The 27984-nt window shown below is 33.0% G+C and overlaps 1 protein-coding gene across 1 annotated transcript; it reads right to left on the reverse strand.

Moving 5' to 3' along the window:
• Positions 1–27941, reverse strand: hoip (NHP2-like protein 1 hoip). Its single transcript, XM_035353208.2, has 5 exons — positions 27835–27941; positions 14623–14740; positions 6628–6731; positions 381–414; positions 1–200 (listed from the first exon to the last, which is right to left on the reverse strand). Exons 1-5 carry the CDS (start codon positions 27835–27837, stop codon positions 76–78), a joined length of 384 nt encoding a protein of 127 aa, XP_035209099.1. The 5' UTR covers positions 27838–27941; the 3' UTR covers positions 1–75.
• Between the last annotated feature and the right edge of the window lie 43 nt (positions 27942–27984).

The raw sequence follows: 27984 nt of genomic DNA on the forward strand, positions 1-27984 counted from the left end.
TGTACTTAATAAAAATTTAATGCAGACAAATATACAATATGATGCTGAGAATGAATATGATACAATGCACCAGAATCACACCAGAAGTTTTTCAATTTCCTGTTGTAGCGCTTGAATCTGAGGTTTTAATTGTGAACCTTCATTGGCTGTAATGGAACAAGCTATCACAGGTCTAGATACTCCACAAGCTCTACCAAGAGCTAGAATGAAAATGATTGACATAAATCAATTAAATCACAGTTTACATATTTATCATAAATATTTACTCTTACACACAGAATTTTAAAAATAATACACATATAAAAAATATACTTAGGCAGGTATTTTTTAAAACAGATTTAGAAATTAAGATAAAACAAACATGCAAAAATATAACTTACCATGTTTTGATTTCACAAACACATAAGGCACATTCTGTAAAGAAAATAAGAAACAGTTACCACTTGTTTTAAATAAACTACATCCTTTCAATCCACCCTCATACAAAACAGAACTTTAAAAGAATATTATTCTTGAAATGTTATACTTTTAATTAAAATTTTACTAACCAATTTGAAACTAGTTTTATTACAGCAACAAAGAACACTTATACTAAATAAGTATCAAGTTGACAGCAATATTCCTAACATGATTTATACATTCATGAAATGTCATCTTAAATTTGATAATCTTTAAAAATGCTGCAGGTGAAATTTGATATTTAAAAAAAATAATTAAAATTCATGAAAAATATTCCTGGAAGAGATAATTCTAATAATGAATTACATTCCTCTTCACCCAGGAGTGTGTGCATTCTTTTAAGTTACACGAGCACAAGTACTGGGTCCAAAAGATCCGGCTTGTGTTTTTTGAAGAAAAAATTATAAATCTCTGAGTATAAATGTTCCAACAATGAAATTTATGATCCAACTTAAGTACACAAATTAAAATTTTCAACTCCTCCAAATACTTTATGAAATAAAATTTCCAAAAGGAATACAAAAGCATATTACATATTCACATAGAAAAAAAAAATAGTAAACCTCTACTCTGCAGATTCTTTATTTTCTTTATTAGCACCAAAAACACAGAGAAAAGATGCAACAACAAATATTAGCACAACACTGAACAAAGAGCTGTTGCGTGTCCCAAAAAGGAATATTTTTCACCTTTTGCATAGTGTTTTTGTTTTTCTGTCCTTTTTTGCTAAGCAAACATTGCAACTTATTCCTCCCCCCTTTTAAATCTGACTATTTTGGGGGGAGTGGTAGTTGTCCATCACTACTTCTGAAATAGGGATTAAACTTTGTTTGTTCCTTGATGAAGCTCAATGCAAGATGTTTAAGAAACAAACATTTACTTGTGTAGGGCTTTGGAGGACAAAAGGAGTATCCTTGCATTTAATGCATTGGTGTTTAAAAGAGGAGGGTGGTGGAACACTGCCATAAGGCCATATTTTAGAGATTCTGAATGAAGAATAGAATGCTGACAACCTGTTAATTCCATCTACAGCCTCTTTTAGCTTCTTGTATCTGCTTCTTTCAACATCGATAGTGTCATTGCAATGAAATAACAGACTGATACATTTATTTTTTGGGAGACAAAAGAAACCAAAGCTGTATCATTTTGAAAGCGAAAATTGATTGAAAACACTTCTTGATTTTAAATGGAAACAAACTTTGCTGGTAATTCTCTTTTGTTCTTTCTAATTATTGTGATGACAGTTACCTTTTTTTTTAGCAGAATCTTTTGCAACATTGTAGCTTGTACGAGGTGTATTCGGGAACTAAGTACCGTTTTTGAAAAAAAAAAAAAAAAAAAAAGTAAAACAATTTTTTCGAATCCAATTTTATTTTTACATGAAAATACATGTCTTAAACTATTTTTCAACAGTTTCCATCAATGATCAAACACTTGTCATAGCGGGTGACCAGTTTTTGTATACCATCGTCAAAGAAACTTCCCGCCAGTTTCGATAACCACAACTCCACAGCATTTTTCGTGTCATCGTCAGATCCAAAGCGCTTCATGTGCAGGAACAAGTGATAGTCGAACGGCGCCAAGTCCGGGCTGTATGGCGGATGATCGAACTGCTCCCAATGAAACTGTCGAATTAACAATTGAGTGACACCAGCAGTATGGGGCCGAGCATTGTCATGGAGCAACACAATTCCTTTACTGAGCATTCTTCTTCGTTTGCTTTGAATGGCACGCCTTAGTTTTAAGAAAGAAAGAAAGGGAAGTCTCACAATATCGTGCCGCATTAATGGTTTCACCTCTGGGAAGAAATTCAGTAAGCAAAACGCCTTTCCTATCCCAGAAGACAGTGAACATGAGTTTTTGTGATGGTATTGTCACTTTGAACTTTTGTTTTTTCGGAGAATGAGTGTGTCTCCACTCCATCGATTGTTGTTTCGATTCTGGTGTGAAATGACACACCCAAGTTTCATCACTTGTCACAATTTGGTTTAAAATGTTTTCTCCCTAATCACTGTACCGAGTGAGAAATGTCAGGGCACTACCAAGTCGCTTTGTTTTCTGAACATCAGTGAGCGTTTTTGGAACCCATCGGGAACACAGTTTGCGATAATTCAAGCGGTCAGATACAATTTCGAACAAAACAGCACGTGAAATTTCTGGAAATGTCTCTGAAAGAGTTGTGATTGTGAAGCGTCTGTTCTCATGAATTGCTTCATCAACTTTCCTTACCAAATCAACGGTGACAACAGAAGGCCGACCACTCCGAGCCTCGGCGTGGACATTTGTTCAACCTGCATTAAACATTCTTACCGACTTTCTCACCATTCCATCACTTATCGCGTATTCACCGTAAACTTCTGTCACTTGACGATAAATTTCGGCCGGTTTAACATTCCTCGCGTTCAAAAATTTAATCACGGCACGAATCTCACAGTCAGCGGGAGAACTAATTGTCTTAAACATTTTGAATGTGCACAGCAAACTGAAAACACAACATAGAGCAACCAAAATGGCGACAATTGAAAGTCAGTGAACAAGAAAGACTAGCGCGCATACGCGGGACGCCTACCACAGCACTGCGACGGCGCTAGAATGAAACGGTACTTAGTTTCCGAATGCGCTACGTATACCAATACCTATTGTGATGATTCAATCAGATATATAAAGATTTGGGCACAGTCCTTTAAGATTTCATCAGGCATGTTTTCAATACAATTCAGACCTTGCGGTTGCAAACCTGCATAAATTTCCAAATTCCATGTATAAAAGGTTCTTGCATCAACTAATGCAAAAATTTTTACTCCATATCTCGCAAAATTGTTAGGAATGCATTAAATAAAAAAGCATCTTCTTTGGAAAGCTACGTTTCATCACTTTACGTCTAAAAACATTTATGTAAAACATGTCATGTACAAACTCACTTACAGTGTAACATTTCTGGTAGTTATTCACAAAATCTTTATTTAAAAAAATCAGTTTTAATGTAAAAAAAAAGAGTGCCCTTTGGTCTGGCACCAAATATCGAAGCCGTTACCGGTTTTCTGGTAACCAAAAATAGATCTTGTTTTCCCAGTATTATGGCAGGCATTTTTTGTTACGTGACAACTTTTTTCTTAAGTTTAATCTGACCGAACTTCTTAGTTTAGTAACTGAGGGCTGCGTGATTTGTAGTACCACTTATTTTGAATTTTGCCTGTATTTTTAAATTATTAGAATTTTAACTGCCTTTAATTGATCTGCAGTATTCGTTAGCTTGCTGGTTCTTATTAATCACTGTCCCGTCATGTTCCCCAAGAAGTACGTTTAGTAAGGTAGTCATTTTTTTTCCGTGATTTAGAGCGAAAGGGTAAGAAACTGATTGGTGTATGAATGAAGATTTAATTAGTTTTCGTCAAGTTCACGTTTGTAAGAAAGCTATGCATCTGGTCAAGCTTAAGGAATAATTGACTGGCTATGAGTGAGTTTTTTGCGAGAAAGGCGCTCATACAACACCACTGAGGGCATTTTGTGCGAGATTTTGCAATCTTCGGATGACAATCTGTATTTCTACTTTACGGAGTTTATGTGGTGTTGCCAATACCAGCATTAGGAGAAAGAGGATCAATTGCAGTCAATTTCTTGTGATTATCAAAACAGATGAAAAGAAAAATGTCTCAAAAGAAAAACAAAGGAAATTCATCATAATGATATAAAATATGCTTATTCTGTGCTAAAAGCATTTACATATATTTTTATTTTGACACAGACTCTTGCCCGATTGTCAGCAGTTTGCCAAGACATAGAAAAAACTTTAATTTCCCGAAAAAGAAACTGTGCACTGCATAGTAGAATTGCACGACATTGAATGAAAAAGAAAAGAACAAAGAACATGGCTTGAACTCGTGTGCCCATTTGAATAGTTTTATACATAAATGATAAATTTTGAAAACTTGACTAATTTGAAAAGTGTGCATACATTAATTAGTGAATTGTGTAGTAGAATTGCACAACATTCTGAGTAATCAAGAAAAGAATACAGAACATAACTTGAACTCATGAGTCTATTTCAATAATTTTTAAGATAAATTATGAACTTTGAAAACTGTTAACTAATTGGGAAAATGTGCATACATTTATGAGATTCTCTAATAAAGAAATTCATAGAGTATGAGTTGTTCATTTAATGCAATAAAAGTTCTTGCATATCTAATTGATATATATGATTTCAGGCTGACATCAAGAAATTCAAATTTACTTAAGCCAAGTCATTTTGATTTAATTTAGAATATTTAGTGTGAGATTATAGGATGCTCGAACTGACATTACTTGGATATGAAACAGAATATGAATTATTTCTGATATTTTTGAATTCCTCTGAACTTATGGATAAAGCTGATCACCTTTAAGATACTTCAGTATTTATTTTATTAAATATTAACTTGAACTGAATAATATTGAATGATACTCCACTGAATAATGCTATTTTGAAATCAAAACATTAATGTTTTAAATTTATCATTGTATATGTAAATATATCACTGTACATCATGAATATTCGTTAAGATTTATTTAAATTTTACATAATGGAAGCTTTTGTTAAACTGTGAAGTGCTCACCATAGTTCTTTAAAAAAAACTAAGTAACAAAATTTTTATATTTTAAAATTAGAAAATGACTCTGAACCATATGACAGTTTATTGGCAAAGCTGCCCCCCCCCAAAAAAAAATATACAGTAAAATATAGTCAGATGCTAAAGATATACTTGATCAACATTACAGTAATGTTAAATATATCTAAAAAAATGTTTGATAAAGAGACTTTTAAGGACAAAAATTATTTATAAAATTAAAAAAGCCTAAAGGTTTTTAAGGACCATAAGAAATTATATATTAGGTAATAAGGGACACAGAATGTTATTAAATAAACAATAACTGTCCTTTTCGAAATGCAGTTGGCCTTTGTGGTATGCGTAGTCTAGATAAATTCAGCTTATTATTATAAAAAAAACTTTATCAAAAATTACATTAAACATTTTCGAAAGTTCTATATGTAGTTACTATCAGTTTTGCCTCTCATTTAATATATTTTTTATTTCTATCAAGTTATCAAGATGTGTACAATAATTTGGAACCTCTGCTCATAACTAATTTCCAAAGCCTCCAAATTGGATAAACTGTTCATGTATCATACATTTGTGTATCAAATAAGAAATCTATTATGTTAAGATCATATGATGGTTTAGGAGAAATGTACACAAAACATGTTTATTTTCAGTTCTTTCTCTAATTTCAGAGAGCATAACAAAAATGAATATGTTAATTCAACATTAATACCTTCTATTACATTCTTAATACTTATTAATGATATGGGGAGGGACTTCTATTATATTAAAATACTTTATAATTTTTTTTCCATCAACAGAGGCCAAAATTTGTTCCTCTCAAACACCTGAAAAGTCCACATATACAAATTTCTATTGGAATGGATTTCCTCCCCCCCCTTGCTAAGTAGAATGCTACAGCATTAACCATAACATAATTAACTGAAGTGATTACTTCTCTCTTGGAGATAGCTGTACAGTTTACTATTGGGGCAGGATTGCAACTGTGAGCATCAATACATTCCTGTACTTCTCAGTATTTTTTATTATTTGAGCATTTCCTATTTCTTAAATCAATCAGTTTTAAGATGCAATAGCTTTAATTTAGGGTAAAAAATATAACACAGCATTTACTTCTTCTTGGTTTAATACCTTACATCTTTTGAACATTTTGAAATGAAGCGATAGAATAGCAGCAATATGTTTTCACTATCTTAGGAAGGATAAAATGAGCTATCTTAGATGTGAGGCAGCCCTCCAGAAGCATATATGCTAAACAAAGGTAAGAAAAGGTGCATTCATAAGAGACCTACTTTAGTTGCTTCAAAAGAATAACTGACATGAGATTTAACAACTCCTGAAACTAATGAGTCATGCATTAACATGATGGGGGAAAAGCACCAGGTAGAATATGGACAGAGGTGTTTAGGCAAGCAGCTGATGTCTGGATGTACGGGCAACTTCACTGTGAAACATTTAAAAAGTTCAAACAGATATGACAATCCACCAAAAAATATAAATACTACCATAAAATTCTGATTAGAATAAAATTAGAAAAAATTTTCAGATATATATATACACACATTACCTTATCTTCACAAAGCAGAGGCAAATGCAAAAGAATTTCTAATGGTTTTGCATCAGCAGCCATAACAATTACTTCAGCTAGACCCCTATTTAATGTTTTGGTTGCTAAAGAAAGGAAAAAGGTAAACTTTAGTAAATAATAACAAATAACTAAACCAAACTGAAAATCATAGAGGAAAACTAAACTTCATACGACTTATTAACTGATGAATTGATGTATGTTAAGATACTGCAATAAAAAATATGAATAATTAAAATTATTTCATTAGTAACGTAATTTCAAACAAAAAATAGTTATATTAGAAGACAAGATCATAATAAAAACTGCTTGAATTTTCATTTAATAACAAACATTTGGTTTAGCTCTTTTAAGTGCAAAAATTAAGGGAAAAAACTTTAAAAAGACATCTTTACTTTATAAAGATTTTGAAGCTTTATTCTACATCAGGATAAGTATCAGATAGAATTTTCTTAATGTTCAGTGGGGTTGCAGTTTAACTTCTTTAGTCAAAACATTTTGGTCTTATTCATAGATGTGTAATCTTCAGATATATACTATTCTAGCCTGAAGTATCATTACCACTTAATGGCAATAAATGGAAATCAAACAAGTTTTTGCCATTTTCACTATCCAATTTATTTTCAAGTTCTTTGTGATGATTTCTTTGATATCAGCTAGATGGTTAAAAATAAATTAATTTGATAATATATTAATCATAGTTATTAGCCTAAACTTGCATAATGTAAAAATATTATATTAAATGCTTAATTGTTCAGTTAACACAAAACTTAATATCATTTAACTCACCCATGCTGATACCACAAATAACAATTTTACATCAAGTGAAGTTTTCCCACACTAATTTTTCACAGTACAATTAGAAGTGTAAAAGTGCATCGAATCTTTGAATGGATTTTGACAAACTTACTACATTTAATCACATTTGACTGTATGACCAGAAAACACAGAGGTAAATTTCTGGTATTTAGGAAGAAACCAGCTGCAATGTAACACAGAAAAATCTTTTAAAGGGTTAAAATTAAAATTTGAAGCAAATGTCAATTAAGCACTATTTGCATTGTTCGCTTCTAAGAAGAAGACATTTTTCAAAAATACACTCATGTCCATAAATTAAGGATAATGCAAAATCAAGCAAAGGAAGAGTTAGAAGCAAAACAAATTTGACTTATTTGTAAAGCTTATTTATTAAACAAAAGGTAAAGAGCAAAAAAAAAGATGCTATAGGTTTGATATTATTAAAAAAATTAGCGATTTTTTCTCCCTGGAGCAAAATACAAAAACCCCCTATTTACAAAAACCAATATTACATGGTTGGTATGATTGATAATACATTGTATGTCTCCCAGACGATGCAATACAGTCCGTACAACGCTTGGCATGCTGACTATCAAATTATCGATCTGATCTTGGGGGATATTACACCACACAAAATGGAATGCTCTCCAAAGTTCCGGTAGACATATAGGAGGAGGTTGACGGGCTGCAAATCATCGGCCAAGCATATCCCACACGTGCTCTACTGGATTCAAGTCCGGTGAAAATGCTGGCCAGTCCATATGGGTGATATCCTCCGATTGAAGGCATTCACTTACGATGTTTGCACGGTGAGGACAGGCGTTGTCATTCATAAACACAAATTGTGCGCCCATGGCGCCCCGAAACAAACGTACATGTTGTTCCAGAATGACGTCCCGATAGATTTGGCTTGTCATGGTTCCAATTTGAACATGCAGGTCAGTTCTGGAACCCAGAATAATTTCACCCAAACGAGCACTCCTGCACCATCGTAATGGTGTCGTTCAATGATGTTTTCTTGGTCCTAACGGGTACCTGGAGCTCTCCATATGAAAGTCCGGCGAGAATCAGACTGCAAACTAAACCTAGACTCGTCGGAAAACCTCACACAAGCCTACTGTTGCATTGTCCACAATGCATGCTCTCTACTCCAGGCTAACCGCAGGCGACAGCGAGTTGCAGTAAATGGAATGCATCTGACAGGTCTACGAGCATATAGACCAATCTGCCCTAAGCATCTGTACACGGTCCGCCTTGAAATTGTCGTACCAGTGGCTGAAGAGATCTGACGAGACAGGTCTGAGGCTGTGCTCCGCCTGTTTCTTTTGGCAGAAACTGCTAAATACCGGTCCTCATTCGGCGTTGTAACTCTGGGGCGACCTGTGTTGTAACGTCTACACACATTACTATCATCTTGGAATCGTTGCCAAAGCCTGGAGATGACACTCTGAGCAATTCCAAGTTCGTCTGATACTTCCAGTTCGGAACGCCCACATTCCAGAGGGCTGATAATTCTACCACGTAAAAAATCATCCAAATGCGTCCTTGTGTCATAACTATTCAGTTATTGCACTGAAATGCTTATAAAGCGCCTGCGAACAATTTCACTTCTTTGCCTGTATTCCTTATATATCACTCTCTTACACTCTCGTCATTGTGACGTACCATCAGTGTCATCTGGTTATTTCCTGAAATTTGCATATGATTCTTGAAGATGTGTGTAGTGATTTTACAGGTGATATATTTATTTTAGAGTTCGATTTCCGCGTGACTCCGAATTATCCTTAATTTATGGACATGAGTATATTTACAAATTATTATTATGCTGGTAAAAGTAAGTAATGAAGGAAATTATGCTGTACAAATATTTTTGAAGGGCTGAAAAATGTATTATTTTATTTCTCTTCCCAAAGGGACAGAATTTTCTTGGTAAACCTTATACATGCGCACAAGTGTCACTTGAATTAAACTAGATCTGTATCTTGCCAATAAATACGATGTCCAAGTTACCACTATTCAGGAGACTAAACTGAAAACTTCATACCAACTTAAAAGACTGCTGAATTCTATGACAAGACAGATATTCTAAATGTGTTTGATGTTTTTACCATGAAATGCAAATGACATCACAACAGTAAATACTCCAGAAAATTCTGACTGGAGAGACTAATACTCTTTCACACCCTGCTGTTGCTGTCTGCAATGAAAATGAAGCCACTAGTATGTTAGAAAGGAATTATCAAAGAGAGAGTCAACTTACTACATTTAATCACATTTGACTGTATGACCAGCTAGATATTTTTTTCACTATCGCTTTTATTCCCCCAGTGGCTGTGCCTTTTTTAACAGGAAATTTACTTATCCCTAGATAAGTTTAGTAGTTATGAACTTAAGTTAGATATCATTTTTAATGATACTGATTTTAGTAAACCATTTTATTGGATTGAATTTGTGGACATTTGTACACCAAATATGAGCCAATCAATCAAAAAAGGGGGGCTACTAAATATACAGTCTCAAATAGATTTGGTGCATTTTAAATTGGGTTAGCAGGATTGAAGTCATAAATCAGGAGTCTTTCTAGGAGCCTTAAGAGATTCTGGAAGAACTATTACATATGGAATGCAATAAGTAATACTGGAAAAATCATGGAGTCAAAAATGAAATAAAAGGAGTCAATAATAAAATGTCTCAAAAATGAATTATTACTGGAAACAATTATGCCCAATGATGAGCGATTTTATAAATTTAAAGAAACTCTGGAAACTATCACATTAAATAGGCTAATGAATAAACTAAACTTGGATGGCAATTACAAAGATGTGAATGAGTTGACTGAACCTCACTCAGTACTTCAGTCAAATGAATTCTTAATTGAGCAACAAGAGTTAAATAAAATACACCATGAAAGTGAGAAAAAAGCTGATAAAATCGGCTTTGACAATCAAAAACACTAACAGTCTTCATGCATGTGTCTGTGTGTGTAAACAAGAATAATAAAACCCACACATAATATTACAAAAGTTCATGCACAATGCATGGCAGGTGCATAACTGCAAAGTACGCAACCTTCACATGCATTTTTCAGGATCCAATTATGTGCAAAAGTCGGGGCTGCTTGTACATTTTTTCAGTGCATCTTCAAGCATGTATCCGTGTGTAAACAAGAATAAGCAAACCCACACATAGTAATACAAAAGTCTGTACAAAATGCATGGCAGGAGCATAATCGAAAAGTACATAACGTTCACACACATTTTCAGAATCCAATTATAGGAGATCAAGGGCTGCTTGTATTTTTTTCATCTTTCATTATTACTTTATGCAGTTAATGTAAAAAATAATTGTAACTATAATTTTCTCACAATTTACTTTTCTCTTTAACATTTTTGTTATTAATATATATTTCATTTAGTGATTTTCTTTCACTGTACAAAATTTTCCCTATTTCTCTTCTCTAAATAAAAAATTTGTCAATCATTCTATCTAACTTAACATAAATAAAAACTTTCATTAGGAGCCCTGTTAAATGGCACTACACAATCACGAAACTTTAAGAGACAGGTTCTAAAGTATGACATCTGATCCTTAGAAATATTAATTAATATAAATGCTGACATACAGGATATGTATTGCATTACAGAATTTAAATGTTAAATCCATAATGTTATAATAGGTAATTAAACAACTTATTATACTATAATTTCACTAATTTTTATACTTACATAAATATTAAAATTAACAAGTACGATTTTATTACTTTTTACACATTTTATTAACTATAAAGATGAAAAATCTGCTCAACAAACTGATTAAGGTGTGATACTGATATATACTGGTGACATTTTAAAGTGCAAATAAATTTATTCAGCACATAAATTTAAATTTGAAATTTTTCTTGGATCTTAGGGCCATAAATAAAAACTTTTTTCCATTTTGGATCACATATAACCAGGGCTGTGGAGTTGGGCAGATTTTTGGGTAAAAGGAGTCAGAGCTGAATTCGCTAAAAACAGGTCCACTTTGAATCCAGTTTTTGTTGGACAGTTTGAATTTAAATTAAATTAAAATGAATTTTAAAAACATTAATGACAAGCTGAGTTATTATTTTTATTTATGGACTGTATACATTAATAAATAGTTTTTTCTATTTTATTGACAGATTAATAAATAAATATAAGGGAGGAGGATGGATGTGATATTTGCCATTAGTGATTAAACTGATTGACTTAGTTACAAATTTCACTGGTAAATTTAGGTAAGCAGCAAGAACTCTGAAAATTGAAGCCATTCTTGGGAAGCCAGCAGGAAAAGAAGTAATTATTGATCGAGCAACGTGATGGGGAAGTACATATTTGATGATAAAGAGGTTAGAATTTAAGAACTTTTCTAGAAGATGTAGATAACCCTAATGTTTCACTAATAGAAAGACTGTGGAATGATCCTGCAGAATTGGAAACTCTTTTTTCTGCACAAAAAAAGCTACAATCTGAAGAATTCACAGGAGGCGAGAATGGAAGAATGTTATGTTTGTTCTTTCTGAAATGGAAGGTTTATTGCAGAAGGAATTATTTCTTCAATGAAGAAAAGAGAATATTAGATGGACCTATATTAGATGAACTAGCATTATGTTTTGATTTTGACAATAAAATATTTTGTAACAATGTAATCAGTAAAATTTTGATATTACCTTGAAGAATATGTATTCTTAACAAATAAAGAAGCGAAATATAATTTTTTTTCAAACACAGTTATTCATATTCTCTTGTTAATTTAAATTCACAGAGACCAAAAAAACTGAATTATCAGGAATCTACTAGGACTTAGCTTTTGTTTGAATTGAAAAAATTACGAATAATCTGATTTTCAATTGAAAAAATACAAATGAAAAATATTTTTAGATTTATCCCATACAGCCACAGTGAGCCCTCTTTAAATATTATCACCCACAATACCAGATGAATTGTCTTCTGTATAGGCAATTGTATTACTGATGATAGCCAAATGATTTACCGTTATTAAATTTAAAATACTGTAGAACACCATACTAGAGAGAGAATGTTTATTCATGTTCTTAAGAAATATTTTCAGAAATGGTATAAAGTATTTCTCCTCCCTTCTTAGCATGCCTTCATAGTGTAATGGCCAGTAAACTCGGTGCATATACAAGAGGTCCGAGGTTCAAGTCCCAGTGAGGGCATTGCTCATTTTTCTTATCTCCTGTTTCAAAAAAGCCTAATGACTCAACACTGGTTATCTATGAAATGTAGACATTACAAATTTACATACTTCCTTTTCATAGTAACCTTGGTTTGAAAAAACAGCACTGACATTGTCAAATGTTATGAACAGCATTGAAAATGAAATTGTCTAAACAGTAGCTAATGAAATTCAGCAATTTATTCCATACCTACGCAATACAATTTATTTTATACACCATAAGCAGTATAATAAAAATTTGTATTTATTATTATATTAAATTAAATTTTGTAAGAAATTTATTTAAAAGAAACATATAAACATACCGGAAAACTACTCTTTAACAAACATGTCTAAGCGGCACTTCTGCAACTGATTCTAATACTGCATTGGATGCATTATAATTGCCGAAGTGATGGCTGACTATGAATTCTGCTATATATGATTCTAGGTAACAGTAAGGCATAACCTGTGTGTTTTGTTCTGCCATTTCGACAACGTCCATGTTTGGCAACCTGTCCATGTATGTTTTTTAACAACATTACCTTTCCCCACTGAGGATAAACTTAAAACAGCAGCCATTCTAAGCTTCTATTAAAAGAAAATGTTCACTATCCAAGAAACATAAACCATGCACACATGCATCGATCTGTTCGCTCACTTCTTGCAAAGCAAAAATGCATCAATTCCTTTTTCCGGCTAAAACCACCATAAATGGGAAATAACTAATTTTGACTTAAATACTACATGCATTCAAAAAAGCTTGAATAAATATTAAAGATGAAATAACTGACATGGTGTTTAAAACACTCAACCAGGAGAAACATTCTGTCTTCCAATCACTAACTGATATTAAACATCTATAACATACCATAAGGTTAACTATAATTTGATTTATTAACCCCTTCACAATTGCATTTTGCTGAACTAAAAACCCTCTACAGACGCGTGTGTCATATATGCATCAGTCCCAAATATCGGTAGCAGCCAGGTGATGCACTGGTGCATTGCCGCTTGCAGTATCTTCCAGACAGGTGTGGCATATATGCACTATCAAACATGCATGTTCTTTTAGAATATTTTTAAATCACTAGATGGCACTTCATGTCCACTACAGTTAGCTTATTTGAACATATCCATCGTTGACCTTGTGTCTGTACTTCTTTCAGATTCTAGTGATTCGTTTAGATGTATGAGAAGATAATATAAAGTAAACAAAACCCATCTGATGTGCATCAATTCCCCCCCCCTCCTCCAATTCATTTCATCAAGATGAATCGAATACTTTATTTTGCATTTAGATTCAAGTTAAAAAATGTTCAGAATCTCTTGATATTCTGTATTTATGATATTACTGTTACAAAAAAAATCAAAACAATTTTTTAAAAAAAGTGGGTTTTTTTTTTTTTTTTTTTTTTTTTTAAGTTAGGCTTAACAATGTGAAATATCCCATCTTTCAAGATCGTACTATTGCAACAACACACTGTTTCCAAGGTGAGTTGCGCTACGCAGCAAGTGGTCACATAAGAGGATTAACTGTTGATGCATATATGACACATCCATTATGAACGGGTTGATCCACTTCGATTATTTCTAAATGTATTTCAAACAGATATTCAACTGATGTCTTAGAAACATTTGTTAATAAATTTTCGGAAAAATTAAAGATAAAAAGAATAAAAAAATTGACATTAACTTAGTTTTAAATATGTACGTACACTTTGCATAAAGTTCTATTGAAATATATCTAATTACAGGATATTTGTGTAAAATCATTCAAACAACTGAAAAAAAAATAGCCATGAAGTAACAACTACATTTATATGACATATGCTACTAATTCTTTTTACATTAGTCTGTAAAATAAGGCAAAAATTATATAAATTTGCCATTTTTATGTTTTCTTTCCTTGCAGTAAATATAAAAATTATAACAGCTATATACTGTAAATAAAAATATCACAATAGTACAAGAGATTACCTTCATTTGCTCCTTTTTTGAGTTGCTTATAATTTGCAGTTTGCTGTACCAAGTTCAGAATTTTTGTTGTTAAGGTGGCATCAGCCAATGGATAAGCTTTGGGGTTTACTTCTTCAGTCTTTTATATATAAAAAAGTAATAAAAATAATTATTATTAAATAAATAATATAAATTCAACTTTATAACACAATAAACATACAAACAATAATAATACCTAATTTATAAATAAGTAAATCAAAGTTTTGATAATTCAAATTTTCCCACATCATTCTTTACTTGTGGTCTATTTATTACACGTATGTACAAAAATATACACAAAATTGAAATAAAATTCCCAGTCCTTTTTAGTAAGAAAAGTACAGCTTGTTCATCTTTAAATGGGATCCAAAGAATTTTCCTTTTAGCTATATTACAATGTCATTTCTGTTTCTTGACACAGTAGCAAGAGGTATTGCTTTCAGGATCATACAAAAGATCCATTTTAAATTTATGAATTTTTCTTGTTATCATTAACCAAGGTCAAACCTTTGTTCTTTCAAAGTTGCATTACTTTAGAAAAAAGGAAAACTTGTTAAAGTATATGCTAATAAAAGTTAGCATAGATGAAGAAATAAGCTGAGTCAATACTCACATAAAAATCATAAATTAACAAATACACATGTAAAGGAGTGATATTACTCCATGTTTTTTTTCCAATTAGTTTATGCATACTTTTTTTTTTTTTAAATAGCCCAATACTTAATAAAACCATTAATTTACCATCTGACTAATAAAATAAGTACTGCCTGATGAATAGCATCTTTAGTTTTTAAAAAGGTAATATATAAATTTCAGATTTAACCTGGCTTACCCCCATTTATTTTTCCAACCTTGTGAAATTTTTCTTAATCTACTAAGACTGCATTTTTATCTCAGCATTATAGCTTGACTACCACAACCCAATACCAGCAAAAATTCTCTTTACAAACTCTCAGTTGTGTCTGCATGATCCAAATTTCTTGATAGAGACAGCTGATTTTTAATGCAGCAGCCTTTCCAGTCCTGAAACAATAGAGCGCATGTGCGTTTAATGCATAACAGACGGTATAAGCTAGGCTAAAATTACTGATTCTAAGGCATATCAGTTAATGTTGCAAATTGCACTGTTCCTTAATCTTCTAATTGGATCCGGCTTATTTTTTGCAGACTGTTAGAGCAATTTTATAAAAATTAAGCTTGAATTTTCGACTATGTCAAAAAGAGTTTCCAATTCTGGAGCTACCAAAGGATCTACAAAGTGAAAGCATGTTTCGATGTCCATCAAACAAAAAGTGGATTTGCTGCAAAAAATGGATAAAGGCATACCCGTCTCAAAATTATGCGAGGAGTATGACTTTGGAAAGTCAACTGTATATGATATAAGCAAAAAGAAAAAGGAAATTTTAGAATTTTTTGTGAAGTCCTACACCCCACTTGCAATGAATAACAGAAAAAGGGTTCATTATGCTAAAAGTGACAATCATGACAAAGTGATGATTGAATGGGTCAGACAGCATTGCAGCGAGGGCATGCCATTAACGGGTTCAATGCTAATGGCTCAAGCCAAAATATTTCATGAAGAAATGAACTTAAACACTGAACGCACATACTCGACAGGTTGGTTACCTAAATTTAAAAATCGCTATGGTATTAGACAATTAAAAATTTCAGGTGACAAAACTAAGCTGATACTGAAGCTGCTGAACAATTTGCAGATGAATTCATTGACCTCATTACTAGTGAACAATTATCTCTAGAACAAATTTACAACGCTGATAAAACTGGTCTTTTCATGCAATATGTACCGCAAAATACCTTGGCAACCTCTACAGAAAAGGCTCCAACTGGTGTCAAAGATTCTAAAGCGAGGCTAACAATTTTAGCGTGCGCAAATGCTGCAGGAACGCACAAGTGCAAACTTTTCGTAATCGGAAAATATGCATGACCTCAAGCATTTAAAGGAGTAACGATTTTCCGCATTACATATCGCGCAAATAAAAGAGCATGTATGACACAAGCATTGATGAATGATTGATTTGAAAATCATTTTATACCCAAGGCTCAGCGACATATGAATTCAGCTGGTTTACCTGATGACTCCAAAAATAGTCCTGATTGTTGACAACTGTTCGGCGCATACTTCACTTAAAGTTTTATTGAAAGATATTGTATCCGTATTATCCTTCCCTCCAAACTGTATGTCTATCATTCAGCCTATAGATATGGAAACATTGCATGCACTGAAATGCAAATATAAAGTACCATTTTAAAAATCTATGTGAAATTTCTTGAACAACACCAACACTATTCAAGACTTTTTGAAATTTCTTAGCATAAAATCTGCTGTGTGGAGCATCGCAAGATCGTGGGAGGATGTGTCTCCAGATACGTTAAAAAATGCTTGGCATAATTTATGGCTAGCTACCATATTTCATGGTGAGGATGATGAAGATGATAGCTGAGAATCTGAAGGTTTTCGCACATCACAAACTAAAGGAGAAATTTTCCAGTTATTGGATTTTGAAAGAAATGTGGAGAAGGGGTAATAAATAAAGATGATATAACAGAAGTTTTTCATTGCGATTACAATGCCCGAATCGTCAATCAATTAACGGACGGTGAAATCTGTAGTATGTTTCTAGATCCAGAAAATACTGCTTCGGATAGTGAAGAAAGTGACAGAAAGGTTATTGAAAATGAAAAAATTTCGATTGACCGCTTAGTCAGTATTCTCGACACAGCAATTGCAGGACTTGAATAGTGGAACTTTGTAACTAAACAAGAAATTATGTCTGTTTATAAAATTAAAGAGAAAGTATTAGCACAAAAAACGAAGAACCTTAAACAACTTACAAACTTACAACAATTGAAAGAAATGTTTAATAAAGTAAACAAATAAATATTAAGCTTTTTTTTTTTTTTTTTTTTGTAAATTGCGATACCCTTTAGATCATAATTGCTTTTTATTTCATAAATTATGTTTTCATATTTTTAATTGTACAATTTCTGCATGCCATCTTACTAGATTTAAATTGATGATCTATAATCCGGAAAAACCCCTAATCCGGAATCGCCGAAGTCCCGACGAGTCCGGATTACGGACTTTGTACTGTAATAACGCAATTCAACTGAATACAAAATTACAACTGTAGCAATATCATAAACAGGCAATCAATGATTTAAATGCATAATTTAAAATATCTGAGCCACATCAGACTTTTATGTTGGCATTGGGGAAAGGAGGCTTTCCATAAAGAGAATCATCACTAGTTGAATTATCAATCACTTTTTAATCATTATATTATTTAAAAACTACATTAGGCCTAAGCACTTGTTATAAGCTTAATTTATTGCTTGCTGAAATTCATCCATATTCAAAATCACAGGATATGCACACTAACTAATCACTGCAGAGAGACTTGGTAAACAGGTTTCTTGATTACTAAACTATGTTAGCTGCTTGTACCTTAGTGTGAAATTTAACTACTTTATTAGTATAAAAATCTAGGAACTTTTTAAACTGAGCTTATACCTAATTAGATGAGACTGGATAGTGTACTCAATCAAGTCTGCTATGATATCGAGATAGAAACTTTCCACGCACTTTTATCAAAAATAATATTTAATGAATACTCAGGATGGACTATCAGCAAATGAATGAAATCACTTATTGGAAGGTTGACAATCAATGCATCAAAAGTTACTGATAGTTATAAATCTGCTTCATTTAATTCCTAACAGGAAGATTCATAACCAATGCATCAAAAATTACTGATAGTTATAAATCCACTTCATTTAATTCCTGACAGCAAAACAGCTCAGTAACTAATACTAAATTCAGCAACTAACATTATGCAAAGCAAAATAATCTTTAAACAGAAAATAACATTCTAACACCACCAACCACTGTTCCAGATAACTTTGGTTTTCAGTGAATTTGTACATCAGAGAAAAGTTATACAGTCAAAAGTCGTTAATTCGGACACCCATAGTCCGGAATGATCTATAATCCGGACCTCAAAGCTACAAACTTTCTGCGCATGCGTCGCGTTGACGCCCTTAAGGGCGTAAGACTTTTACTGCTGCGAATTTGCGTGTGCGCGTGCGCAAAATATGTTTATGAATGCGCGTTTAATGTATAACGGACGGGATAAGCTAAGCTAAAATTATCTAATTATCTATTTCAGTTAATGTTGCAGATTGCGTTGTTCCTTAATCTTCGAATTGGATCCAGATTATTATTTTTTGCAGACTGTTAGAGCAATTTTATAAAAGTAAGCTTGAACTTTCGATTATGTCAAATAGAATTTCCGATATATATTTAATAATATGTAAAGGATATACAAAGCGAAAGTATCTATCGGAGTCCATTAAACAAAAAGTGGAATTGCTGCAAAAAATGGATAAAGGCATATTTTTTGTTTATCTAAACTTTGTTTATCTTTAACACGGCGGGGGTGTGCAATGAATTGGAAGTTGATTTGTCAGCACTATCCTTATCTTAAGAGCAGATGTTTTTATTTTATTTGGCTTATAATTGCTTACTCAATGTAGTATTTCATCTCGATGTACTCCATCTTTGATATGATTTAAATCAAATGCCTCGTCATTATAATTCGCTTCCGATAGCGAAGAAAGTGACATAGGTTATTGAAAATGAAAAAATTTCGATTGACAAATTAGTCGGTATTCTCGACACAGCAATTATAGAAGTTGAACAGCGGAACTTTGTAACTAAACAAGAAATTATGTCTGTTTATAGAATTAAAGAGAATGTATTATCACATAAAAAACGAAGCAACTGAAACAACTTACATTGAAAGAAATGTTTAATAAAGTAAACAAATAAATATTAAGTTTTTTTTTTGTAAATTTTGATACCCTTTAGATCATAATTGTTCTTTATTTCGTAAATTACGGTTTCATATTTTTAATTTTATAATTTCTGCATGCCATTTTACCAGATTTAAACTGATGATCTATAATCCGAAAAAATCGATAATCCAGAATCGCCGAAGTCCCGACGAGTCCGGATTAACAATTTTTGACTGTATTCTGTTCTTTTTTGGTGATGGTTTATTAGTACAGGTATAACATTATTCCCTTACAAATTAAAATGAATTACCAAAGCTTTAAACCATTGGGTTGATCTTTCCTGTATGGTACCCCTTGGTTTCTATCTGAAAAAATTGCAAAGTGGTATTGGTTGTTTGCGAAATCTGGTAGCCCGCTGCATGAAATAAGTTTCTTGGTGATCCTAATGTTGATAATATTGACAAAAATAGAGTTTTTTAGTTTATATCATTAAAAAGATATTATTTCTGCAAATATCACCAAACTTGTTTTGATAAATTTAGATTTTGGCTATTTTTTGTAATAGTAACCCTTTCATATAGAACCGGGTTTGGTTTTCAGTTGCTGTTTGCTTGGATGTCCATGGTATGGTTTTGGATTTAGAACTTGTTATTATTTTGCTGTTGTACCATCATTTGAGTATGTGAGGTGGGTAACAGGATAAATGTTGATTAACAGCGGATGAGCAGAAGCATCCAAAAATTTAATTCAATTGCTTATGTGGCGGACGGAGGAGATGGTAGTGGAAAGTGTGAACATATGCACATGAAAAAAAAAGTATGTTAAAAAATTTAAGTTTCATTTATTTGTCTCTGTGTGTTAATTTTTGTTAAAAGATTTGTTGTTTAAGGTTTTTATGTTAGGAAATATGTATTTTTGGTTATTTATTACTCTCTGTGTATTTTTGGTTATTTATTCATCTGTAAGACAGCGGCGAATTTTTTTCTGGCTAACTTGATAGTTTTAACTTTGTTTTAGCTTCCTGATTTTATTTAAGTGAAAATAGATCAATGTGTACATGGACAAAGTTAAGGCAGTACACAATATCTAATCTGTGCAATTGTTTTTTTTTTTTTTTTTTTTTTTTTTTTTTTTGTTAAAATAGGTCAATGTGAATTGACAAAGGCACCACACAATGCCTTATTTTGCCGAACAATTTTTGGCATTTGAAAGAAAGACTTGCTTTAGAACAAACACTGTGTTGTGAAATTTGTAAAAACATATCATTAAGTACAAGGTGTCTGATATGGAACTATATTACCAGATTAGAACCATCATTTACTTTCAGTTCTGTTTCAAAAAGTCAGCTACAGAATGTCACCAAATCATGTATACATGCTTAATGATACTGCTTCCTTGTTTTTTTTGTTTTTTTTCTAACTTTATTACCCCGTTCAGGACCAGTATCACGTATACACAATGCAACAATTCCATTATTGAAAAGGTAAGGCAAAGCGAATGAAAAAATAAAAAACCAAGTACCGCTTTTACATATAAAAAGTAACCGCTCTACATATAAAAATGAAAAAATACAAACAAGATTTCTACACGGCCTTTGAAGATTACGCTTGCAAGAAACCTCTTTTAAAACTTATAAAAATCTATCCTGAAAAGTTAAAAGAAGTAGCCCTTAACAGCTCTTCCTCCTACTCAAGTTAGTAGAGAAAGACTCTTCTCAGCTCTGAAGTTTATCAAATCGGATCTATGGCCCTCCAACAAAGACGATCTTGCCGAAGCTACACTCTTTTTTAGAAACAACTCATGTCAGTTTTTCCATTTCATAATAAATGCTAATTAATATAAATAATTTGTTATGCCATCACTTTTTTTCTGTAATATATATTACTTCTTTTATATTAAAAAAAAAAAACTTTAACCCATGTGTATATGTTTACATATATATATGAGGGAGTCGGAGTCGAAGTACGAGTCTGGAATCGGTCATTTTCTCTACCGACTCCATAGGCCTGGTTAGGAGAATGTCAGAAAATACATCTAGTTGGCTATAACGGGTTTAATGTCGCCAAACTTCCGCGATGGAAAATCTCAAACCAGTTGTCCTTTTTTATATTTATTTTAAAACTCAGAATAGACTTTCTTGGTTAATTAAAAAGTAACTTACAGAAGGGGAAAGATATCCGCTTTCTCGATGTGCGATGCATCTTACTTGCTCAGCATATGATCAGCAAAAAAAGCCTGTATGTCAATTCTTGTTTTCAATTATTCCCCACACAGTAGAATTATTAAATTAGAATTTAATTACCTAGAGATAATTATTACTTGATTTTCTTTTGCATTTCGTATTTGTAATTTTGTTTTCATATGTATAGTATTTGTTTTCATGCTTATAGTTATAATTTTAGTATTTTGCATGTTTCATTTATTTCTATTAATGTGATATTTTTTATATTAATACATATTCAATTAGTATTACGTATTAACTTCAAACATTGAGATCATATTAAAATGCTGATTTTATATGAAAAAGTACTTTCTATAAAAGTACGCTTAACTGTTAAAAATGTGTGGGCCGGGGTTCCATTTCAGGGGGTTTGGTCCTGAGGCTGTGCTTCGTTCTCCATGCACTGGTCCTCAAGGGGTTAAGAATGTTTTCTGGCAGAACACTTTCGTTACAACCAGATATTTTAAAGTCTGTTTGTTAATATTAGCAGTTATTGATTATAATCTAAATCAAAAACATTTCGTAATTTGCAGTGATGAATCATAAGTGCTAAGTGTTGTGTAGCAAATTAACGTAATTTATCTAATTACAGCTAGCAAAATTTAATGTATTAATTATTCTAAATTTTATGCTACACAACATGTATTTGTTCAATTAATTATTGGTATTGTTAGGTCAATCATTTATCTGAACTTGCACATAAATTTCTTTAGCTAGCGTCATTCATTCTTGCTTGCTTTCGCGATTTCTCACCCAACGTATCTTGGTAAATTTTCATGTAATAAACTAGGATTTTCATGACTTAAATTAAGTTAAACCTTGAAATTTAATATCAATAGATGCAGAAAACTTAGCACTTTAATTTGAGACTACTTTCATAATCCTAGCTTTAATCAATTTTAGTTATAGCCTTATAATTAACAAAAACTTATTGAGTTTTTCTCTAACAAAAAAGGGGGAAAGAAGCATTACAAAAGTTCACTTTCAACGAAAAATATGTGCATTCTTTGAACTTGGAAAGCTATTTCCAGCCGGGGAAATTTTATGGTTGCCATTCGGAATCTCTGCACCTGCACAGGCTGGCTTTGGTTTGGCGCGAACTTGCCATGATATTAAGTTCTGGTTTAGTTCAACTCTGGGGCAAAAGTAGAAATTTTTGCATTGCTTAAGGCGGGAGAGTTTGGCAACTGGTTTTTTTTCACCTTTTTGGGCAGAGGTTTAGCCAAGATGGCTGTCCCGTCATATCTAAAAGGGGTTGTTTTCGCAGGAATCGGTCCCTTTTTGCCCCTGGTTTCTTGGTGTGACTTGCACCTTTTGGAAGAGCTTTAGTGCTTGTCCTCTGGTCCCTGAGAGACACAAGATGATTGAAAAAGATGCAGATTCTCGTGGCTTCGGCCCAAGATCTTGCTTCATTGCCAAACTGCAGTAATTTCTTCAAAATGACTTTCTAAGAGAAAATTCAATGTTTTCCTTCATAGCCAGCATCTGCTTGATTTGTTAAAATGTATCAGCGGGTTCAGTTTCGTATCCAGCAAAGTTTATAGCCTAAAAAAATTCAGTCACCTCATCGACTTTGCCAGCTGCTTAATGATTTACGGAAAAATTTAGTTTTTCTTCTGCTGGTTGCATAACCTGCCTTCCCGATAGATCCTGAGAACCTTTGGCTCCGTTCGTCGTCTCTCAGCGTGAGTTCTGGGTGTTAGCATCTCATACTCCATCTTTGAGTGCCTTAATTAGCGGACATTTCTACATCCTCTTATATCTGGATCCTTCTCTGATGGCAAGTTCCATTTTGCAACCTGCATGAGCCGTTGGTTCTACTTGAAGGAGAGATCTTGTTAACCAAATGGTGTTAATCCCGTGTGATCGCATTGACGTTCCTTATGCATAAAGATAAGTCATATGTAATTCATTTCTGTCTTAGTTTAGTTCAACCCTGTTAAATAATTCATTTTGTTAAATAATTTTTGTTATAATAGTTAACCATACTAAGCTTACTAGAATTTACTTGTTAGAAATAAAAGGAAATGTTTTTTTAAATAAATAATTAAGTTAATAAAATTTTAAAGGTTAATTAAATTTGCTAAGGTTAATTCATTTTTGATAAAGTTAATTGATTTTTGGTGTATCAGATATTGACAAAGCAATTCCTTAACTCAGTTGGCAAAAATGATTGTAACTGAAAATTTCCATTACTGCCTCGTCTTAGAAATCTTATTAAAGTTGTGTTTTATTATAATTACTGTTCATGATTTTATTTGTGCAATATAACTTTTCCATCTTTCCCGGTTATGGAATACAGTAAAAAGTCTTTAATCCGGACTCGTTGGGACTTTGGCGATTCCGGATTATAGATCATCAATTTAAATCTGGTAAGATGGCATGCAGAAATTATAAAATTAAAAATATGAAACCGTAATTTATGAAAAAAAGAGCAATTATGATCTAAAAAGTATTAAAATTTACAAAAAAAAAGCTTAATATTTATTTGTTTACTTTATTAAACATTTCTTTCGATGTAAGTTGTTTAAGTTGCTTCGTTTTTTGTGCTAATATTTTCTCTTTAATTCTATAAACAGACATAATTTCTTATTCAGTTCCACTGTTCAAGTCCTGTAATTGCTGTGTCGAAAATACCGACTAATTTGTCAATCGAAATTTTTTCGTTTTCAATAACCTCTCTGTCACTTTCTTCACTATCGGAAGCAGTACATCGAAACATGCTTTCGCTTTGTAGATCCTTTGGCAGCTCCAGAATCGAAAACTCTTTTTGACATAATCGAAAGTTCAAGCTTACTTTTTATAAAATTGATCTGCAAAACAGTCTGAACAGTCTGCAAAAGTAATAAGCCGGATCCAATTAGAAGATTAAGGAACAACACAATCTGCAATAGATAATTAGATAAATTTAGCCTAGCTTATACCGTCCGTTATACATTAAACGTGCATGCGTAAGGCTGCGTTCAGACGGCAGAGTAAAGGGCATAAAGTACAGGTATTCCGTTCACACACTTGCGAGAACGGAACATAAGCCGTGGCCAATAGGAGGAGCTAAATTTGCGCATGCGTGAATGTATCTACAACTTTCCCGCACTGTTTTCCTGCTCGATTGACTTCCCACGTTCGCTCTGCTTGTTTTGTGACAGCGAAATCGTCTGTAGAATGCCACTTCGTTTTAATTGGTCGACGCTTATCCCAAACTTGGCGTAAAGTCGAAAACTTTGAATCCTATGCCACGAGCACTAAACCAGATTTTGTGACATAGCACAGACTGGTTGCCTTGGCTACGGAGCTCGGCTTTAACCACTTATGCCCCTTACGCCCCCGTCTGAACGAAGCTTAAAGGTATTATATGCATGCGTAAACACATATGCGCATGTATGAACGCATTATGCATTGAGGCATGCGCAGAAAGTTTGTAGCTTTGAGGTCCGAATTATAGATCATTCCGGATTATGGACGACTGAATTAAAGACTTTGTACTGTATTAATAAAGAAAGTGATAATTTTCAATTATGTGCAATATTGATTAAAACTTCTGCATCTTTCGGGTTGTAATTTAATGGACCCTAAAATCATAATAAGGAAAATTAATTTGGTGCTTGTAAAGTTTGAAATTCTAGAAATTGCACCAGGTATTTTATCTAGCTTGTTTGTTAATCTGCGAACGATCAACTGAATTAAGTATTATGTTTACCAAGTATGTAACTGTTAAATATTTTTTTCTCTCTCCGGAGAAGGTAAAAGATTTTCCTGTTAAAAATAGTTCTGTCTGGTTTTGATATCTACCATTAATATTTGATGCTACACTGACTACCAATAAGTATTTTGACACCTATGCAAATGACGATAACTGCGGTCCCAAGGTACGCCATGGACTCCGCCGGTATATATCATGTAGGAAACAGCATCGGCTTTAGTCGCATGCAAGATGCCTCGCAGTTGGGAGCTCTCTGATTTCGAGAAAGGTATAATTATCGGGTATCACAAATGTGGCCGATCCTTAAGGGACATATCTAGCGATCTGTAGTACCCAATATCGACAGTGGCCTATGTGATTAAGAAGTGGAAGGTGAGGGTTGATTGTCGGAATGTGCCCCAAGTCTGCCGACCAACGAAACTGGGGGACAGAGACCGACGAGTGCTGTTCAGAGAAATTCGGAAGAACCGCACCCAACCGATAGCCCTCATCCGCTAGGAGTTTCAACAAGCATCCGGGAGTATTGTTTCAATGAATACCATCCGTAAGGAAGCACATCTGCTTGGTTTTCGTGGTCGTGCTACTGCCCATAAGCCTTTGATCACAAAGTCCAACCGTGCTGCTCGGTTAATGTAGTGCAAAGCACATCAAAATTGGACCGTAGATCAGTGGAAACGGGTTCTTTGGAGTGACGAATCAATGTTCACCCTTTACTGTTCCGATGGCAGGGTCTGGGTCTGGCGTCTACCTGGAGAACGTCTCCTGCCAGAATGCATTGTGCCAACAGTCAAGTTCGGCGGAGATGGAATTACGGTCTGGGTGTGTTTCTCCTGGTATGGGCTGGGACCCTTGGTCCCCATTCATGGTAAGCTCAACTCCGATGCCTACTGCACTATTTTGGATGACAATGTGTTTCCTACGTTGTGGCAGTTTTATGGGTTGGATCCCTGTTACTTTCAGGACAACAATGCCAGTTGTCATGTTTCGACGTTAACCAAGGCTTGGTATGGTGCCAATGGAGTTCATCGAATGGACTGGCCTGCCCAGAGTCCAGACTTGAACCCTATCGAGAACCTCTGGGATGAGTTGCATCGCCGAATTCAGGGGTGCACTACCCTTGCAAAATCGGTGAAGGAACTTCTATGTCTTCTCCAAGCCGAGTGGAAGAAAATACCACTAGCTGTCATACAAAGACTTGTGGAAAGTATGCCCCGGAGGGTCCACGCTGTAAATACCTCTCGTGGAGGCTCTACCAACTATTGATTTTGAATAAAGTTTGTTTTTCTTTTCTATCACAGGTGTCCAAATACTTATTGGTAGTCAGTGTATAATATTAGGCTCAATAAACGTTTTCTTTGGATTAATTAATAGTATGGTTTATTTGATTTGTTCATGTCACTCACCAGTACACCTTTATATTTGAATTAGGAGTTGTTCGGTCAAATTTACACAACGCAATGATTTAGGTTAGTTGATCAGGAAAATTTAAATTTTGTGTTTCTGGGTCTTTCTTAAAAAGGCACGAAACACAAAAAAACACTCACTAAATCCGAAAACTCTCCAGTAATTTCCAACCCAAGATATTTTTGGCATTTCTACACTTTAAAACACAGACCGAACAATAAAAATCAAATAAAGAATGCTTTACTTCCTACAACCACACAGAAAGCTACAAATTGTTAGTTACCTAATCAGAATCATCCCAATTAATATATATAAAAATTAAATACCAAAAGAATAATTAAGTTATCAATGATAAGTGCCAAGCAAACTATCACTAAATCAGAAAACTCTTTAGCAATTTCCAACCAAAAACACTTTTGATATTTCCCACACTTAAACAAAACACACTGTGATAAAATTAACATAAAATTACACAGCATTATTAACTGAACAACAAAAATAAAAGAATTACTTCCTACAACCGCACAGAAAACTACAAATCGTTAGTTACTTAATCAGAATCATCGCAGCTAATACATATAAAAAATCAAATACTAAAAAGTAATTAAACATCTTTATAAGCACAGACAGACTGCTACGATATTAATTATATTACTATAATCATTAAACAGTGCATGATTAGTTAAGTTTAATAAATATAAAAAGCACTGATGAATAAAATTAAATGTTTACTGATAATTAACACTAAAAGAAAACATTTACCGGCAATTCAAATTTAAACGGATTTCTTAATATCTTAAAATTTAATATATATATATATATATATATGTAAATTACAATTCTTATGGGGGAAAACGAAAGCTTAAGAGAACATACAATTACAGATAAAACATGAGAAAAATAAAACTTTTAATAACAGAAAAAATATACAGCAAATAATTTAACTAAAAAAAGAAAAAAAAACAGGTCAGCACCGGATACTAAAAATTACGTAAATAAAAGAATTAAAATCACAATCATAATAATTAATCGCTATAATATGAAAAATGCAAACCATCTTGCTCTCTCCAGCACGTTTTCCGCCGATAAACACGCTTTAATTCAATGATGGCGGAATATTTCTCTCTGATGCCAAGAAATACATTTCGACTCAAATAATGAAATGAGTCTCGAAGAAATATTCTGCATAGTAATTTTTTTTTTT

Source organism: Stegodyphus dumicola, chromosome 4 (genome assembly GCF_044657685.1).
Source record: "Stegodyphus dumicola isolate Sdum_Otavi_A_Nest chromosome 4, ASM4465768v1".
Lineage (NCBI taxonomy): Eukaryota > Metazoa > Arthropoda > Arachnida > Araneae > Eresidae > Stegodyphus > Stegodyphus dumicola.